The 21057-nt window shown below is 42.0% G+C and overlaps 1 protein-coding gene and 1 long non-coding RNA gene across 2 annotated transcripts; both read left to right on the top strand.

Annotated features, from left to right (window-relative positions):
• The first annotated feature begins 656 nt into the window (after positions 1–656).
• LOC131025451 (uncharacterized) lies at positions 657–1700 on the top strand. Its single transcript, XM_057955241.1, has one exon. It carries the CDS (start codon positions 657–659, stop codon positions 1698–1700), a length of 1044 nt encoding a protein of 347 aa, XP_057811224.1.
• A 4073-nt stretch (positions 1701–5773) lies between these two features.
• On the top strand, positions 5774–7509 carry LOC130985387 (uncharacterized). The gene is made up of 2 exons (XR_009088955.1): positions 5774–5949; positions 6899–7509. It is a non-coding gene; the product is annotated as an uncharacterized LOC130985387 (long non-coding RNA).
• The last annotated feature ends 13548 nt before the right edge of the window (positions 7510–21057 follow it).

Genomic DNA, 21057 nt, shown 5'->3' with positions numbered 1-21057 from the left:
TAAATCGTTTTAAAAGTGCTTTAAAAACCAATTTTATTTAAAGATTTCTTTTTCTTAAAATTATTTTCAAAAATATTTATTTTAAAAGTGAGTTTAAATTATTTTAAAAGACTTCCGCATTAAATATTTATTTAAATTTTATATTTAACTCCTTAATTAGATTAGGGTGTTACAGCATGGTATCAGAGCAGGTCTACTTTCCTGTAGACTCTGCAAAAATATTTTATTTAAAATTTTTAAAAGTCATGTGTGAGAAATCCATTCGACCTCTACGTGCTCCGACTTCAAGGTAAATGTATTTCAAAGTATTTTTTTTTTTATGGGGATGAGTATAAATTGTTTACGTTGAAAGTATGTTGAAATTTGCTGCAATAATTGAAGTTATTATCAGAAAGTTCAAGTTCATTATGCAAGTTATTATGAGAAAGTTCAGTATACAAGTTATTATGTTGAAGATTAATTGCAGCAATGAATTCATTTCAGAAATTATTTCAGTTCATGATGTTAAAGTATGATTCACGAAAAATTTATTTATTTATTTATTTATTTTTTTTGAACATAGTCCTCGAATTACGAATAACCTAGAATTTTCTTTTAGTATCATTCTCTGAAGCGAGTGTAGAATAGAAACTGATAGTGCCTTTGAATATAGAACAATGAGGAATACACGCGCACAGTCCCAAAACGCCGAGAGTTCAAATACTAATCACGAAGCAGAAGCAGGACGAACTCATCCAACAAATGGAGGAGACTTCATGGGTCAATTCTTGAGCGCTTTACAGGGTTTTGTCCAACAGCAGGCCCAAACTCAGGCTACCCAAACCGACCTAAACCGAACCTCTAACACGATAGATCAAGCTGTAGAGCGATTTCGAAACTATAATCCACCACGATTCAATGGACGTGATGGACCGCTAGCAGCCGAAGAGTGGTTGGAAGAGCTTGAACGTATCTTCACTCACATCAACTGTAGTGATGAGCAGAAAGTTTCATGCGCTGTTTTTCAACTCAAAGAGGACGCTCGACAATGGTGGAAACATTTCTATCGTCTGTTGGGGGAGGAAGATCGCAATGTTCTAAATTGGAAAATTTTCAAGGAGGTGGTAATGAATAAATACTTTCCTCTCTCATTCAGAGAAAAGAAGGAGACCGAGTTCTTTGAGTTGAAACAAGGGAATATGACTATAGAGGAGTATGAAAGGAAATTCAATGAGTTGGCCCGTTTTGCTCCACACCTAGTTGATACAGAAGATAAGATGATCGCTAGGTTCAGAAAAGGGTTAAGAATTGACATCAAAGGAATTATGGCTGCACATGTGATTGACGATTTCAGCGACCTGGTTAAGCGAGCAGAAGAAGTGGGCACGGCTCTTGGAACAAACCATCCTACATCAAAATTGACAAATCAACCAATGAAGAGGAAATGGGAAAATCCTAACCAAAGTGGAGGAAACTTCCAAGATAAGAGGTCGAGATTTGGCGGTAACACCAGTGCAAACACACAAGTAACCAAACCACAATGTCAGAAGTGTGGAAAGTTCCACAATGGAGAGTGTCTGTGGGGAAAAGGAGTTTGCTTCTTTTGCCATGAACCGGGACATACAGTGAGTACTTGTTCTAAGAACAAGCGGAATGTGCCAGAAGGGAGAATGAACGTTGGGCTAAACAAAGGAAGTGGCAAAGAGCCAGAAAGAAAATGAAATGCTCGTTTCTTTTCCTTAAAACAACAAGAAGAAGTTGAGGATGACAACACAATGACGGGTACGTTAATTATATCAGGAACACCTGCTGTTGTTCTATTTGATTCTGGAGCTTCACACTCATTTATTTCCCTTAAGTTTTGTCAAAAGAATAAGATCATTTGGGAGGTAGAGAACTTAGACTTGAACATAAGTATTCCCTCTGGAGAATCCATTAAGACTAATAGGATTGCTAGAAAAATTTCCTTGAATTTTAGGAATAGAAAGCTTGAAGCTGACTTATACCTTATCGAAATGCACGATTTCGATGTGATTCTGGGGATGGATTGGTTAAGTCGAAACCATGCAACAATTAAGTGCCGCGAAAGAGAAGTCGTGTTCAAAATACCAGGGGAGAAAGAAGTTGCTATTCAAGGATCAAAGTTAAGGAAAATGCCCATGGTGATATCTGCTATGAAGGCGATGAAGATATTGAATAAAGGAGGCTGCAACGCTTATTTGGTGAGCATAGTAGGCAAGGAAAATGATGAACTCACCCTTGAAAATGTTCCAGTAGTATGCGAATTCCCCGATGTTTTCCCCGAAAATCTACCTGGAATACCACCTGATAGGCAAGTAGAGTTTACGATCGATTTGTTACCTGGAGTAGCACCTGTTTCGAAAGCACCGTATAGAATGGCACCAAAGGAATTGGAAGAATTGAAGACACAATTGCAAGAACTTTTGGACCTAGGGTTTATTCGACCAAGTGTATCACCCTGGGGAGCGCCAGTCTTGTTTGTCAAGAAGAAAGACGGAACAATGCGGATGTGTATCGACTATCGAGAACTCAATCAACTCACCATCAAGAACAAGTATCCTCTGCCAAGGATAGAGGATTTATTCGATCAGTTGAAAGGAGCAGGAGTGTTTTCAAAAATCGATTTGAGGTCGGGTTATCACCAACTCAAAATAAAGGAAGGTGATATACCAAAGACGGCTTTTCGAACGAGATATGGCCATTACGAATTCGTAGTCATGCCTTTTGGTTTAACAAACGCCCCTGCGGTATTTATGGATTTGATGAACCGCGTTTTCCACCCTTATTTGGATAAATTTGTCATAGTATTCATTGATGACATACTGATATATTCTAAGGACAAAGCGCAACACGAAGAACATCTCAGAATCACTTTGGAAACCTTACGAAATGAGAAACTTTACGCCAAATTTAAGAAGTGTGAATTTTGGCTAGATCAAGTTGTCTTTCTCGGTCATGTGGTGAGTGCTAAAGGAATTAAGGTGGACCCAGCGAAGGTGGAAGCTGTAAATAACTGGAAGGCACCTACCAACGCCAGTGAAGTGAGAAGTTTCTTAGGACTCGCTGGTTATTATAGAAGATTCATCGAGGGATTTTCAAAGATAGCAGGCTCAATGACACAATTAACCAGAAAAGGAGTCGTGTTCAAGTGGACTGATCAATGCGAGCAGAGTTTTCAGGAATTGAAAAGAAGGTTAACAACAGCACCAGTGTTAACCATACCCGATGAATCAGGAAATTTCGTCATCTATACCGACGCCTCGAAGCAAGGTCTGGGATGTGTTTTAATGCAGAAAGGAAAGGTTATCGCTTACGCGTCAAGGCAGTTGAAGACGCACGAACATAACTACCCTACGCATGATTTGGAGCTAGCAGCTGTAGTGCACGCGCTAAAGATTTGGAGACATTACTTGTATGGGGGAAAATGTGAGATCTTCACAGATCATAAGAGTTTGAAATATTTCTTCACGCAAAAGGAGTTGAATATGAGGCAAAGAAGGTGGCTAGAACTCGTGAAGGATTATGATTGTACCATACAGTATCACCCTGGAAAGGCTAATGTGGTGGCCGATGCACTTAGCAGAAAAGGAGAAGGACAACTAGCCTCAATGATAACTCAACAAGAAACCTTGATAAAAGAATTTGAAAGGATGAATCTCGAGGTGGTTAGTCCAAATACCCCAGAGGCTACGCTTGCAGCACTAGTTGTTAAACCTACATTGCGTGATCGTATTAGAAAAGCGCAGGAGACCAACAGCTTCCTCCAGAAAATGAAAAGTAAGGGGTTAAAAGACAATAATACAAGTTTCTCATTGGCAAGTGATGGAACACTTACATATGCAGGGAGAATTTGCGTCCCTAAGGATAAAGAATTGATAAGAGAAATTTTGGATGAGGCGCACTGCACGACTTACACAGCACACCCAGGAAGCACTAAGATGTACAAAGATCTTCGAAATATATTTTGGTGGAGAGGAATGAAGAGGTCAATAGCTGAGTATGTTGGAAGATGTATGACATGTCAACAAGTGAAAGCTGAACATCAACGACCGTCGGGATTGCTAAATCCATTGGAGATACCCGAATGGAAATGGGAACACATTACGATGGACTTCGTGGTGAGACTTCCAAGAACAATACGTGGACACGATGCAGTTTGGGTAGTTGTAGATCGACTCACTAAGTCCGCACACTTCATTCCAGTAAAAATGACATACTCAATGGACCAATTGGCGAGACTGTATGTTCAAGAGGTGGTTAGACTACATGGAGTGCCAGTATCTATTGTCTCTGATCGAGATCCAAGATTTACATCCAGATTCTGGAAAAGCTTACACGCAGCTATGGGAACTAAACTTAACTTTTCAACAGCATATCATCCTCAAACAGACGGACAATCCGAAAGGACTATACAAATTTTGGAAGATATGTTGCGGACTAGTATCATGGATATTGGAGGCACTTGGGAAACTCATCTACCATTAATCGAGTTTGCATACAACAACAGTTTTCAAACAACTCTTAGAATGGCTCCGTATGAGGCATTATATGGGAGAAAGTGTAGATCGCCATTATATTGGGACGAAGTTGGTGAACGAAAAGTGTTAGGTCCGGAAATCATTGAGAAGACGGTTGAGGTCATTGAGAAGATAAAGGAGAGGATTAAAATGGCGCAGGATCGACAGAAATCTTATGCAGATCGCAGAAGAAAGGAGTTATATTTCGAGGTTGGTGAAAAAGTATTTATCAAAGTAGCACCAATGAAAGGAGTTCTACGATTCGGAAAGAAAGGAAAATTGAGACCTCGATTTATTGGACCGTTTGAAATCCTAGAACGCATAGGTGATGTTGCCTATCGTCTAGCTTTAACACCAGAATTGTCAGCAGTGCACAATGTGTTTCACGTTTCCATGTTGCGAAAGTATCTGCACGATCCTAGTCACATCGTCCATTATGAAAATCTCCAAATCAACAAGGACCTTACATACGAAGAAGAGCCAAGTGTTATATTAGATCGAAAAGTAAAGGTCTTGCGAGGTAAAGAAATACCCTTAGTCAAAATTCAATGGACTAGGCACGGACCTGATGAAGCTACTTGGGAACGTGAAGAAGAAATTCTAGCTCGATATCCCCAGTTAGAACCAAGTAAGTTAAATTTCGAGGACGAAATTTTATTTAAGTGGGTAGGGTTGTGACAGCCCGAAACCAAATAATTCATTTAAATTTTTGTTTTAAATTATTTCATATTTAAATTATTTTGAAGCATTTTATATTTAAATTGTGAGGTTATTCAAATTTTAGTCTATGTCATGAATTATCTAATCGCGCCCCTAGTTAGATGTATGATTTCGAACTATAGATTATATCTATGGAAATGGAAGATTATATTCAATTAATTTTACTTTAATTTGGGCTTAAATACTATTATTTGCAATTTAATATATGTTGGACCTTGTTTAATTTTTAATCTAAGCTTATATACATTATACCGGCCCATTTACTTATCATACATTCCAAGCCCATATATATATATATATATATATATAATTATTGTGTAATTAACTTTTTATTGAAATGAAAATGAGATTAACGTGTATCTTTCTTTCAGCTAACCAAATTTGATTTCTTTCCGTAATATTTGATAAACACAGCAGCACGTAAGATTTGATCAACACAGCAACAAACTTTGATTTCAAACTTTGATTTCTACCGCAGCAAAACTTTGATTTCAAATCTTGATTTTAATTCCACAGCAGGATTTCTTTTACACTTGAAATCTTTGACGAATCCTCAAATTCACAAATTCGATTTTTACTCCTCAACCACGATATTTCAATCCAGTATATATATGTATATCTAATCTTCTTCATCGCAAATACCCAGCAAATCCAACAGGAAAAAGTCTTTTATAATTCATCCTGTTTCCTTCCCACTGCCGAATCTCCATCGGTAATTCTCAAAACTTGTATAGTTTATTTTCATATGCAAAGATTTCTGTTTTCTTTCAATTTATAGAAAACAACCAAACTCCCACAAAATTCTTGTTTTTATAAATTTAAACATGCATATACAGATATTAAATTGATCGAAATCATATTCACTGTTTTACAAAAAGAAAAGAAAATAGAAATAGAAGGGATGGGAATTGTTGGTGAGCGGATGCTGGACAGCCGGTGAAGCGCGACATCGACAACCCCTATGTTGATGGCCGCCGGACTGAGGGCGCGAAGCAGGAGACAGGGGCGGCGGCGCTGTAGTCTCGGGTCGCCGGAGAAGGCGCGGCCGCGGTTGCAGCTGGTGCGGCGAGGACAGGGGCAGGAGGAGAGTGAGGGAGAGACTAGAGGTGAGGACAAGGAGAGAGGGCGGCGGCGGCAGTACTGGAAGGGGAGGCGGCTGGGCGCGTCTCTGTCGACACTGGGACGGCGGTGGTGGCGTTGCGTTCGGCCAGGAGAGAGGAAGGAGGAGGAGTCGCCGGCCTCCGGCCGCGGCTTGGCGCGACGAGGAGAGGCAGAGGGAGACCGAGGAAGAGAGGAAGAGAAGGAGAAGAGGAAATGGAGGCTGCGTGAAGTGGTGTTTTGGAATTGTGTGGGTATGATTAAATTAGGGTGAAGGAAAATGGGCTTGGGCTTTGGGTTTTAAGTTGGATTAAATTGGTGGGCTCGATTTAATTAAGTAATTGGGCTTAATTTTAATTATTTTGAACTGCATATTTCTTTTAATTAAGTTGGACTTGTCCTTAAATTATTTTACTAATCAAAATTTTCATACGAAATTATATCTTATTTTTTAAATTATTAAATCAATAATTTTAATGGTTATATATAAAATTCTTATAGTTTAAATTATTTTAAAGTTCAAACAGGCCCTTATGTTTTATTATTTGAAATTATCTGGCTAGGTGCGGCGCGATTAGGACGTGAACTTTAAATTATCGCAGTTAACTTTCAAAGCTCAAGTTTCAGGTGTGGGATTTATTTCAGTACATGCACGTGGTTAATATTTGTCCATTTTAATATTATGTGTTTACCGTATGTGTTGTAAAAATATTTATCGCTAGGGGCCAGCATAATTGGTCCAGGACTTCACCGTCCTTGGTATGCCACAATGCGATTTCATGTTACAGGGTTGCAACCATTATATTGTCGCCAGGGATCCATATATAGGGTCCGGGACATTAAAGTCCTTGGAGTTGCCACAGTGCGTATGGAAGTTATGTTACGTTATGACAATATGTGTTACCATTTTATTAACATGGACAATTATTGCATGTTCCCACACTGAGTGTACCCTGTATGCTCATCCCATATTCAACAGTTTCAGGTGATTGATATCGGAGGCGCGTGGAGAGTCGAATGGGCGCGTCGAATCTATTTAAAGATAAATGTTTCCTAAAACATATTATGTTATTTCATGTGATATCTCTTGATTATGTAAACTCTGAAATTCTATACTATTTGAGATTTGTGTGTGATTTGTTTAAATAAATGTTATTATATTATTTTAATGTCATGACTTGTTTAATTCATATTTAAATTCATTTCAAATATTTATTTAAGAATTTATATCTTTACGAAAATATATACATGGATACATACATAATTTTTAATTATATAAAGATTTTAGTTTGTTATATTTTCCGCTGCTAAAAAGATATTATTTTATACTTAGAGTTTTTCCTTAGTAAAAGTTTTATTAATTAGTTAATTATTTTTCCGACATCTTCATGTCGTGCTTTGAAAATAAAGTTGTTAAATTTATGATTTCAAAATCAAGATTTATATTTGAATACATTATTGAAAATTTTTGATATCTTATAAATCGTTTTAAAAGTGCTTTAAAAACCAATTTTATTTAAAGATTTCTTTTTCTTAAAATTATTTTCAAAAATATTTATTTTAAAAGTGAGTTTAAATTATTTTAAAAGACTTCCGCATTAAATATTTATTTAAATTTTATATTTAACTCCTTAATTAGATTAGGGTGTTACAGTAACCCCCTGCACGGAGCATGGAAGACCCGGGGGGTGCGACCAACTTTCGTGGCTTATGGTTAAAGGATCACCCTGCACGGAGTTTGGCAGACCCGGGGGGTGCACGCCTCCTTCCGTGGCTTATGGTTAAGCGATCACCCTGCACGGAGCTTGGCAGACCCGGGGGGTGCACACCACCTTCCATGACTTACGGTTAAATGCAACCTCTGCGCGGAGCATGGAGGACCCGGGGGGTGTAACCAACTTTCGCGGCTTATGATTAAGTGCAATCTCTGCGCGGAGCATGGAGGGCCCGGGTGGCGCAACCAACTTTCGCGGCTTACGATTGAAAGAACACCCTGCACGGAGCATGGAAAACCCGGGGGGTGTGACCAACTTTCGTGGCTTACGGTTAAAGGATCACCCTGCACGGAGTTTGGCAAACCCGGGGGGTGCATGCCTCCTTCCGTGGCTTATGGTTAAGCGATCACCCTGCACGGAGCTTGGCAGACCCGGGGGGTGCACACCACCTTCCATGGCTTACGGTTAAATGCAACCTCTGCGCGGAGCATGGAGGACCCGGGGGGTGTAACCAACTTTCGCGGCTTATGATTAAGTGCGATCTCTGCGCGGAGCATGGAGGGCCCGGGTGGCGCAACCAACTTTCGCGGCTTACGATTGAAAGAACACCCTGCACGGAGCATGGAAAACCCGGGGGGTGTGACCAACTTTCGTGGCTTACGGTTAAAGCAACCTCTGCGCGGAGCATGGAAAACCCGGGGGGTGCAACCAACTTTCGCGGCTTATGATTAAGTGCTATCTCTGCGCGGAGCATGGAAGGCCCGAATGGCACGACCAACTTTCGCGGCTTACGATTGTCAGGAACCTCTGCGCGGAGCATGGAGGGCCCGGGTGGCACAACCAACTTTCGCGGCTTACGATTGTCAGCAACCTCTGTTCTGGTTGAGCATGACCCCTCTGCTCTGGTGGAGCGTAATTCCTCTGGTTTGCCCTAGTCTTGCTGAGAAGCAATTTTTGAATTTAAAAATTGGGACCTACGGGTATACACCCTACTCCCCCCTCTGGTTACATGTGCAATACTCTGTTATGAACATGTTGGCCCAATTATTTCTTACTCCCTTCTCCGGCCCATAAGCTCATGCGGGCCCATTACCCCTTAGCCCATTTCTTAAGCCCGGTATTGCCTCTATATATATCCTCTTCCGGTCCTTTAAACCCTGGATCTGCTGATGTTTTGCCTCCCTAGATCGGTTGTAAGGCACTCAAGTAAGGGAATTTCCCCTCTAAACACTCACATCCCTGAGGGCTCCGCCTTTTCCCCTGTGCTTCTGGTGTAGATCTCTAACTTTGTGGTTGTAACGAGTGGAGTTCCCTTGCTTGAGTGTTTTATAACCAGGCTCCTCAGATCTAGACGTTGATTTCCCAGATCTGGGCGTTGGGTTTCCGGATCTGAGCGTTGGTTCCTCAGATCTGGCCTTTGGTTTGTTCCTCCTCTGTATTCTTTCTTTTTGGCATTTTGACTTGTTGTTTTTCTTGGTATTCTGCAGACACAAAGTGGAGTTGAAGTAGATCTGAGAGGTGAGCGTGTCCCAGCCACGAAGAAGAACTTGGAGTGTTGGATCATGGAAGAAGAGACGTCCATCCCTGATGCTTGTTTTCCCTTTGACCTGCTAAGAAGCAGTTTTTGTATTTGTTTCTCCCTTGTCCTGCTAAGAAGCAGTTTGCATTTTGAATTTAAAAATTGAGGATTATGGGTATACACCCTACTCCCCCCTCTGGTGACATGTGCAGTGCTCTGCACGAACATGTTAAGTAGCATATGTAGTGTAAGAAAACAAGAATTGAAATAAACAAACACAACACCAGGGAATTCCCTAGAACCACATATCTGTTTTATTGATATTATGGCCCCGGACCTCGTTAAAACCCCTGTGGGGAAAAAGAGTATCCGGTCTACAAGTGATTACTCCTGCTAAGAAGCAGTTATACATAGAACTTTTTGAGTGTGTTTATATTCCATGGTCTGGGTAGAGCTCTGCCGTCTGAATCCGACAATATGTACGCACCACCTCCCAAAACCTCTGTGACGATGTATGGCCCTTCCCAATTGGCTTCGAACTTACCCACCGCCTTTAATGCATCAGCTCGCTTGAGAACCAAATCTCCCTTCGACAATTTCCTCACTCTGACCCGTTTGTCATATCCCGCTTTGATGATGCCTTTGTACTTGGCCGCTCTGATACGGGCTTCCTCCCTCTGTGCTTCCACCAAGTCCAGCTCTGCTCGGCGGAGCTCCTCATTGTGCTCAGTGTCATATCTGGTAATCCGGTATGATTCTAGTCGTGCCTCTGCTGGTATCACCGCATTGGATCCATACACCAGCGTGAATGGTGCCTCCCCTGTCGCCGTTTTTGGACTGGTTCGATGAGCCCAGAGGACAGTGTCCAGCTCTTCTACCCACTTCCCTCTGCTCTGAGTTAGCCTCTTCTTGATTCCCTCACATATGGACCTGTTAGCTAATTCCACTTGTCCATTTGCCTGTGGATGAGCCACCGAGACAAACCTCTGTGTAATATCCATTCGGTCGCAGAAATCCGCAATCCTTTGCCCCGTGAACTGAGTCCCGTTATCAGACACGATGATGCGTGGCACTCCGAATCTGCAACAGATATTCCTCCAGATAAAACGTTCCACTGTAACTTCATCGATCTTGCTCACGGCCTCAGCTTCGACCCATTTGGAAAAATAGTCCACTGCCACAATGAGAAAGCATTTCCCTCCAGGTGCTGTAGGCAGCTTCCCAACTATATCAATGCCCCATTTATCAAACGGACAAGCAGCGTACATTACACCCATGGGCTCCCCTGGTATGTTGATTTTCCCGGCATGCCGCTGGCAAGCTTCACACTTGCGGACAAACTCTCTGGCTTCCTGGTTGATGTGAGGCCAATAAAAACCTGCCCGAATTATCTTGCGTACAAGGTCTCGAAATCCGGTATGCCCGCCGCAGCAACCTGCATGAATCTCTTTCAGAGCAAAGTTAGCTTCCTCTGGCGATAAACATTTTAGCAGAGGTTGAGTAAAAGATCTTTTGAAGAGTTGATCATTGATTAGGCAGTAATTTTCATAGCGGGCCCTCTGGTTGGACTCTCTGCTTAGCCGCTCCCCTGTCTTTAAGAAGTGTATGATCGGAGCCCGCCAATCATCCCTGATCTCTACCGAGAACACCTGCGAAGTCTCCATCTCTCTGGTATCACAGAGTAAAATAATCTCGTCGCTCCAAGTTTGCTCTACTGCGCTAGCCATTCGCGCCAGTAGATCCGCTTTTGTATTCTCCTCCCGTGAAATCTGCTCGAGCTTGAATTCCATGAACTTTTCTTTCATTCCATTAATTTTGGTGTGGTACGCTTTCATCCTCTGATCTTTGATATTGTATCCTCCTGAGAACTGTTGAGCTACCAATTCAGAATCCGTCCTGATGATAACACACTCGGCTTTAAGCTCTGACAAGATATGTGCCCCTCTGACCACTGCCTCATATTCTGCTTCATTGTTAGATAACCGGCAGGTGAATTTAATAGCGAACTGATATGTTCCGTATCCTGGAGAAGTGATATGTACGCCAATTCCGCACCCCTCTTTTGTCACTGACCCATCCACATAAGCCACCCAGAACTCTGGTATGGGACGACGAGTTGTTTCTTGTATGAAGTCTGCCAATGCCTGCGCCTTGATCGCCGTTCGTGGCTCGTACTCTACATCATATTCCCCTAGTTCCACAGCCCATTTGACCATTCTTCCCGACAAATCCGCGCGCCCCAAAACTTGTTTAAAAGGTAAAGACGTGCGTACCACCACTCGATGTGAAAGGAAATAAGGCCTCAGCTTTCTTGCCGTGATCATGACCGCCAGAGCCGCCTTCTCGATCTCTGTGTAGTTGAGCTCAGGGCCCTGAATAATTCTGCTGACAAAATAGATAGGTCTCTGATGACTTCCCTCCTCTCTGATTAGCACAGAGCTGATTGATTCTTCCCCCATAGCTATGTATAGATACAACGTTTCTCCCGGAATTGGCTTGGTCAGAGTTGGGAGTTTTGCTAGGTATACTTTAAGATCCTCAAATGCCGCTCGGCATTCCTCTGTCCATAGAAACTTGGCTCCCTTCCTCAACACTTTGAAAAATGGCATGCTTCGCTCTGCCGATCGCGATATAAACCTGCTCAAAGCAGTGATACGCCCATTCAGAGTCTGCACCTCCTTGATTCCTCTGGGCGGTGTCATTTCTAGAATAGCTTTGACCTTGTCGGCGTTGACCTCAATCCCTGCTGGCGTGACTTTATACCCCAAGAATTTCCCTGTGGTGACCCCAAAAGTGCACTTGGCTGGGTTTAACATGAGTCTGTGATCTCTGACTACTGTGAAGATTTCTTCCAGATCCGACACGTGGTCCTCTGCCCTGTTACTCCGTACGAGCATATCATCTACGTATACTAAGATATTCTTAGCAAGCTGTTCTTTGAAAATTTTCTCCATCATCCGCTGATATGTGGCTCCTGCATTCTTCAGACCGAACGGCATACTCTTCCACCCATATACGCCACAGCAGACAGCAAAGGCCGTTTTGGCGATGTCTCCCCTGTTCATCTTTACCTGATGATACCCTTGGTACGCATCCATCATGGATAATAAGGCACATCCTGAAGTGGAGTCCACCAATTGGTCAATCCTCGGCAGAGGATAGTGGTCCTTCGGACAAGCAGCGTTTAAATCTCTGAAATCCACACACATCCTCCAGGTGTTTGTTTTCTTGGGTACCATTACTGCGTTTGAGATCCACTCTGGGTATTGCACTTCCACAATATGCCCAGCTTTTAATAGTTCATAAACCTGCTCTCTGATGGCAGCGTCTTTTTCAGCCCCAAAATTCCTTGTCCGTTGCTTTACCGGCTTGACCTTAGGGTCCACGTTGAGGCAATGCTCCGCCAACCCTCTATCGATTCCCTTCAAATCTGAGGTACTAAAAGCGAACACATCCGCATTTCGTCGAAGACAACCAATGAGCTCTTCTCTGACTTGATCACTCATGGCCGATCCAATCTTAGTCTGGAAACCCTCTTTCCCTGGAAATAACTCTATCATATTGCAAACATCGCTAGTGGATACCAGCGCGGTTTTCTCTGTGGAGTCTCTGTCTTTTAATAAATCCGCCAACTCTTGGCGCTCCTCTGCTGGGGCATGCACCTCGCCCACTTTCCCTCTCTTCCGGGCGTTCGACCCCTCTGTCCATCTTTCCCTTTTCTGCCCCGCTGATTGTGTGAGCATTTGCACGTGGCATGCTTTTGATGTCGTCTGATCGCCACAAACTTCTCCCACTCTTCCACCCTCGATTGGAAACTTCATTTTTAGGTGGAACAAAGAGATAACCGCCTTGAACGCCGTCAAGGCGGGCCGGCCGAGTATGACATTGTACGAGGGTTTAGGCATATCCACCACTAAGAAACGTACCATCCTTGTTTTGTTACCCGCCGCTGTACTGCCAAGAATCAACGGCAGCTCTACATACCCTAGGGGCATGACCATCTCTCCTCCAAACCCAAACAGAGGAGCATTTGTCGGCTCAACATGAGCGTTAATTCCCATATTTTGAAGACACTCCTTGTACAAGATGTTTACAGCACTGCCCGAATCCACGAAAATACGGTGAATAATGCAGCCGGCAATGTCCGCCGTGATGACCAGCGCATCATCATGCGGATACATTAATGTGCGTACATCCTCTGCTCCAAAAGTGATTGCCGGCTCCTCTGCCGCGCTGGTGACTTCCATGACCCTTTTAGGATAATATCCTGTTTTGACTGCTCTGACGACTTGCTTTTTAGCCCTATTTGATGTGGGCATCCCGTTTTCCCCACAAATCATGTGAACTTCCCTTCTATATGGGGGGGGAGGAAGAGCTTGTCTGTCTGCCCCCTCTCTGCGATTATCCTGGTTGTCATCAAGCCTGCGATCTCTGTTGTTGTTCCCCTGTTCTCGTCGCTGATCCCGGTTATTTCTTTGATCCCTCTGATCTCGCTGATCTCTCTGATCCCTCTGATCCCGCTGATCTCTCTGATCAGTCCTCCTCTGACCTTCATTTCCCCTGTCAATGAAGTGGTCGAGACATCCCTGGCGCACCAATAACTCCAATTGGTGCTTAAGGTGTCCACAATATTTCGTGTAATGCCCGAAGGAATTGTGATATTCACACAACTTATTGTTAGGACCTTCCTGCGGTGGCCCAGTCCGGTAGGTCCCCGGTGCCCTAAAGAACGGCTGATCCTTTATCAGATGAAAAATTTCTTCTTGTGGTTTGATCAAGGGCGTGTATTCGGTAAACCGTGTTACTTCATTCACTGTGCGCTGTTGATTAGATGGCATTCCTCCCTGGGGTGGGAGTACCCTAGGAGGCAACCCTCTGAATGGGGCCCTATCTTGCTGTCTCTGTCTTTCGGGTGCTTCCTCAGCTTTCTTGACTCTGTGTTTCTCATTTTCCACCTTCCTCGCCATTTTGGCGTCCTCCAACTGTAGATAACCCGGCAGCCTTGCCATGATGTCATCAAAATCCCTTGCTGGTCGAATTTGTAATTCGTCAAAAAAGATCCCTGGCCTGAGTCCTCTGACATAGGCACAGTTTTTAATTTGTGATTCTGCCTCTGGCACCTCCAGAGCGGCAAGGTTAAACCTTGCTGTGTATTCCCGAAGCGTTTCTCCCTGCTCCTGCTTAATATCCATCAGCGAAAGGGCTGACTTCCCTACCCTCCGCGAACTTGCGAACTGACGCAAAAAACGAGTCTGTAATTCTTCGAAGGAGTGAATGGAATTTGGGGGCAGCGTCCCAAACCACAACTGAGCTGGTCCAGTGAGCGTAGTTGAAAAGATGCGGCACTTGATGCCCTCCGTGTACATGTGCAGCGTAACCAACCCTTCAAACCGATTGAGGTGTACCTCCGGATCGGTAGTGCCATCGTAATCCAGTGAGATGGGTTTGTAGCTTCTAGGTAAGGTATCTGCCAAAATATCGTCCGAGAAAGGACTACGGTTGCTGATCGGGTGGAACCTCGATGTCTTAGCTCTCTTGTCCCCCTTATGCCTCCCTTGTTCCCTTCTGTCTCTGGGTACTTCATGAGCGTGGCGCTTGTGGACTCTATATTCATGTCTGCCAGAGGAGTACTCCGGCTCTCTTTCCTCTGACCGCTCTGTGTAGCGCGATTTTTCCGATCGATGGGACTTCTCCACCCGGTGCGATTTTTCTGACCTTTGTTCCCTGTCCTCCCTTCGGGATTTCTCCCTCAGTGACTCCTCCAGATCCTGGAGTTGATGCTTCAGCTGAGACACTTGGTTTTTTAGCCGAGCCTTCCCCCTCGGTCTCTCTTCCTCGAACACCAAAGAGACGGATTGACTATCAGACTCGTCAACCCTCTTCTTTCTCACAACACTGTTGAGTCTGACCCGGCTCCCCTCTGGTCTTCTTTCCACTTCCCTGTCAGCAGGGTCCCCTTGCACTTCCAGAGGCATCGCAGCCTGTTTGTTGATTGCTAAAGTGTTTACCTCCTGAGCAGCAGGAGGTGGGGCCGCAGTGCCCTGCAAAGTAGCCGTTCTCACCAGTGGAGCTACAGTGGGAACACTGGACAACATGGGAGTTCCTAGTGCCTGACGCACAGCGGAGTAGTGAAGCAGCGCCATCATCTGTTCCATCGACCCAAACGTGATCTGTCCCGCTCCAGACGCGGGAGTTAAGCATGGCATGTCAGATCCTGGAGTCACCAGAGCAGATCTCTGGAGATTTGCATTCAACCCTGTCAACGGAGTGGCGGGGATAGCCTGAAATCCTGGTGGGGCAGTGAAGGTAGCATTGCCCTGTAGGCCAGGGAACAGTGAAGGTGGCACCTCAGTGGTGAGAGCAGCGGAGTCGAACTCCCTTTCTAGGTTGCGGTGAGCATCTGATGATCCCATGGTACCTATACATAAACAAAGTGAGAAACCATTCTAACGACGAAAGAATAAACCCCTTATTATCGATTGGAGTCCCAATGTAAGAAATCCAATAAGAAATCCCGGCTTCCGGTGCAGAGACCGTTAAAAAATTCCCTTCCAAATAATTCTACACTCGGGGAAATAAACCCAGAGTATAGATTGAGAAAACAGAGCCCTCAATAAAACTTCAACAGACGCAAGATACCCAGAGATAAATACAAACAGAGCTATCACCAGAAGATATGTTAGCACGATTGCATTAAACATGATAAGAAAAGAAATTATGTAAGAGACCAAGCTAATAATACGAAGGTTAGTCAAGGAAAACATGGAGAATCATGAATAATCGTTTCCCATAAGTGAAGATCATTCACAAAACAACAATATGGATCTCACCATAACTAAGACAAAGTGTTAATCATCATATTATTGAGGTAAAACTCTTGCATCAACGACAATAAATACTCTTCGCCATCGACGATTAACCACAAAAACCCACAGATCCGCAACAAAAAACCCCAATACACCAGGATCAGAGCATAACTTCCCAATTCAATCATCGAAATCGAAGATTAACCACGAAAATCATGGAAAACGTCCATAAACCCCTTCCCTTAAACGAAAAACGTCTATAAACCCCCGGCACAGAACCAACATAACAAAAACAGGACATCAACGATATAGAACGAAGATTTGTCATCCAGGCAAAGGAAGTAACGGTAATTATCAACCTCAAACGAAGAAGACCCACAGATTTAACCACACGAGCCCAAGCACAACGAAGACTAACCATAGAAACCATGGAAACACTGATAAACATCCTTCTTAAATGAAAAATACCAGTAAATTAACAGTAACAGCCTCATCATAACGGAAACAAAGCACTATTCCCCGATCCACCAATAAAGCACGAGGATTAACCATAAAAACATGGAAAATACTGATAAGCACCCTCCGCGAACAAAAAACACTTACAGATCAACCACGCAAGCCCAATCATAACCAAAATGGAGTGCTAACTAACATACTATCGCTGCAAACCCACAAATCCCCAACACAGAGCCAATCATTAAGCAAAAAACAGAACCAAAATTCCACAATTCACCGATAAAACCATTAGATCTACGAATAAACTCTCCATTCTCCAAAGGAAACTCATGTTTACCCATAATTACCCCGACCCACAGTGAAGAAACGTAAATTTTCCCTAATTCATAATTTATAACCGTCACCACCTTTTCCCCATGCACAAAAACACAATTGAACGTAGATTTCCCGAACTTGTAAGTAAATTTGCACGAAAACATAAAAACTGATCTACAATAACTTGAAACCTCCGAATGATGGCGTAATTGGGACCTACGCATGCAAATCCGGCGACGATTCCGGATCTGCATACGCAGGGGGTGGAATTCTCACGCCTTAGCCCATTGTTTCCCACAGACGGCGCCAGTTGGTGTTTACGGAACCAACACCTAAATCTATAAACGGAAACATAAAATTCTACCTAGTCGAGAAGGCTGGAAAGAGTAAAAGTAGCTGATCGGAAACCTTGCACGAGAGAAAACAACTATTGTATTCGAAAATATGAGAGAGCGTAAAAAATAATACACGAGCTCGGGCCCTATTTATAGATTTACAAGCGGAGGGGTAAAATAGTAAAAACATCTTCGGTGCATGCGTCCGGCGTGGTGGAAGGGTACGCTGGTAATTTCGATAATACGCGGGAGACCTTCCCGCGCGTTTATTGGCTCCTCTGATGGAAATGTCTTCTCTGGCGAAGGCGTCTTCTCTGATGATTTTGACATCTCTGGCGTGAAGGACTCCTCTGATAAACACGTCTTCTCTGTCATGAAGAACTCCTCTGGTAAACACGTCTTCTCTGGCAAGGGCGTCTCCTCTGGTGGTAATGACTTCTCTGATGGAATTGACTTTTCTGATGACGATGACTTCCCTGACGATGATGACTTTTCCGGCGCGGATGATTCCTCTGGAGAAGAGGGCTCCTCTGTCAAGAATGACTTCTCTGGTGCGGATGACTCCTCTGACTAGAGTCATTCCTCTGATGGATGAAATCCTTCTGGTATAAATGGTTCTTCTGACCCATACGGCTCCTCTGATGAGAGTGGTTCCTCTGATTTGTACTCTCTCCCTACTCTGCATATATTGCTCCTCACCACTACATGTGTGATTCGAACTTGGGACCATGAATTCATTCAACAAGGTGCATGATGAATCAACCGTAGATCTTGATGATTTAATAGCTGAAAATGGTTCCTATTTTATATTCTAAAACGTGTTTTTATTTTAGCTCACCCCTATAATCATATATATCTATATATATATATATATATATATATATATATATATATAGGATTGAGTTCCGGTAGTATCCAAGCTTATAATAGATCCGTAGATCCAAATCTAGACCACACATTTATGACATGTGGCGCATCAAGATGGTGACACGTGGCAAGGCATTTCAAGGCAAAATCTGGAGAGGGGTAAAATTGGAATCTAATTTTCGAAATTAAAAAAAAAAATTAGATTTTCTCAAAATAGGTATATTTTAGATGCATAAAGTTTCATACGAGAATGCATGAACTTTCATATAAAAATGCATAAAGTTTCATATAAAAATGCATAAGATTTCACCTCACCCCCCACACCCCTGAACCCCACCCCACCTGTGAACCCCACCCCCACCCACCCTCCCCCCCAAATTAAAAAAAAAAAAAAAAAAAAAAAAAAAAAAAAAAAAAACTGATTTTCTGACCACTGACCCACCCCCCGCCAAATTTTTTTTTCTCAAAAACTGATTTTCTGACCACTGACCCACCACCCACCCCACCCCCCCAAAAAAAAAATTGAAAAATTGATTTTTACATGCATAAAAAATTACATGTTTTACATGCATATACTTTCACACAAAAATGTATTACATTTTTTGAAAAAAAATAATTTTTTTGGGCTAGAGGGTGGGTGGGGGGTCAGCGGTCCAAAAATCAGTTTTTGATAAAAAAAAAAATTGGGGGAGGGTGGGTGGGGGGTGCGGGGGGTGGGTAGGTCAGCGACTCAACAATCAGAAAATCAGTTTTGAAAAAAAAAATTGAGGGGGGAGGGGGGTGGGGGGTCAGTGGTCAGAAAATCAGTTTAAAAAAAAATTGGGTGGGGGGGTGGGGTGGGGTGGCGAAAATACCAGATTTATTAAAATGAAATGCATTTTTTTTTATAATTTATTGCATTTTTATGTAAAATCTTTATGCACTTTTGTTTGATTTTATATGCATGTGAAACATGACTATTTTGGGGGTGGTAATGGGGAGGGTTGGGGGTGGTGTGGGGTGGGGTGGTGAAAATACCAAAACTGTAAAAATTAAATGCATTTTTCTGTTCAAAGTTATGCATTTCATGTGAAAACTTTATGCATCTTTGTGTGAAACTATATGCACCTAAAATATATCTATTTTAAGAAAATCTAAAAAAAAAATATTTTTTTAATTATTAAATCCGAAAATTACATTCCAATTTTACCCCTCTCCAGATTTTGCCTTGAAATGCTTGGAAACTCCTTGCCACGTGTCACCATCTTGATGCGCCACATGTCATAAATGTGTGGTCTAGATTTGGATCTACGGATCTATTATAAGCATTGGATACTACATGTTCTCATTCCTATATATATATATATATATATACACACACACACACACTATTTGTACTTGTGTTATACTAAGAAGTTCAAAAATTAAATAATTTTTTTATAAAATTTGATTAATTACAAAAAAAACCTATCAGTATACGACTAAATTATACTATTAGACTATCTTTCTCAATAACCTACATCAATTTAATTTTTTAATAAAAAACATTTCTCTCTCTATGGAACATATACAACCTATAATTCAACCCAATAGTACAACTTATATATATTTTATCGATGACCTACTTCAATCTTAATATTATATACTACTCCCTCTGTCCACTAATTCAAGGCCTACTTTCCTTTTTGGTCCGTCCACCAACTCAAGGCCTATCTATTTTTAGTAAGTTTTTATTCATATTTTAATTGGTGGGTCTCAATAAACAATACACTTTTTCTCCACTCAACTAATAAATAATATACTTTGTGGGTCCCTTTCTCCACTCAATCAATAAACAATACATTTTGTGGGTCCCTTTCTCCACCCAACTAATAAAAGTATATTTTTTCTTAAAACCCGTGTTTTGCCTCCTAGGTCTTAAATTAGTGGACGGATGGAGTAATATTTAATTGTTATTTAAACAATTATATGACCAATAAAATGTTGACAAGTGTCAAAAGGCATGGATAATGGAATGGTTGTCATGGATGACAGGCATTGGCGGAGCCACGCTATGAGGTGGTGGGGCAATTGCCCCCTTCCCCCCAATTTTTTTTTTTAGTATACTTGTTATATTAATATGTGTATAATTATTATAAAAAAAAATGCCCCACCAAAATTTTGAGAAAAAAATGGCATAATGTGGAGATTGAAAAAAAGTTACTTTGATAAACTACATTCTTTTTCTTTTGTCTAACATGGAGATCGGAAAGAAGATAAAGAAGTTAAATTTGCACCAATTAGGAAGTCTTGCAATGGATATGGTGAAGACAAAAAGAGATATTGTGTATTTAGTAGTGTATAATCTTATTAAACTTACACTTGTTTTACATGTGACAACTACAACTGTGAAAAGAGCTTTTTCTGTGATGAAGATTGTCAAAAGTAAGCTTCGAAATAGAACGGGTGATCGTTGGACGAATGATTGTTTAGTTACTTATATTGTGAAAGAAATTTTTGAGACAGTTGGTATTACGTCGCTTTCAAAATATGAGTGATCGTAGAAAATTATTATAAAAATATTTTATTATATAATTTTTATAGAAATTATTTTTAAAAAAATTTATCATGTTTTGCCCCCCTTGTCTTTAGGGGCCTAGCTCCGCCCCTGATGACAGGCATATATCATAACCGGTTGAAGTAAAATATTAAATTTTTATTTTCTTTTCTCTTTAATTAGTTTGTTTTTTG

Source organism: Salvia miltiorrhiza, chromosome 5 (genome assembly GCF_028751815.1).
Source record: "Salvia miltiorrhiza cultivar Shanhuang (shh) chromosome 5, IMPLAD_Smil_shh, whole genome shotgun sequence".
Lineage (NCBI taxonomy): Eukaryota > Viridiplantae > Streptophyta > Magnoliopsida > Lamiales > Lamiaceae > Salvia > Salvia miltiorrhiza.
This window is presented reverse-complemented; position numbering and strand designations above follow the sequence as displayed.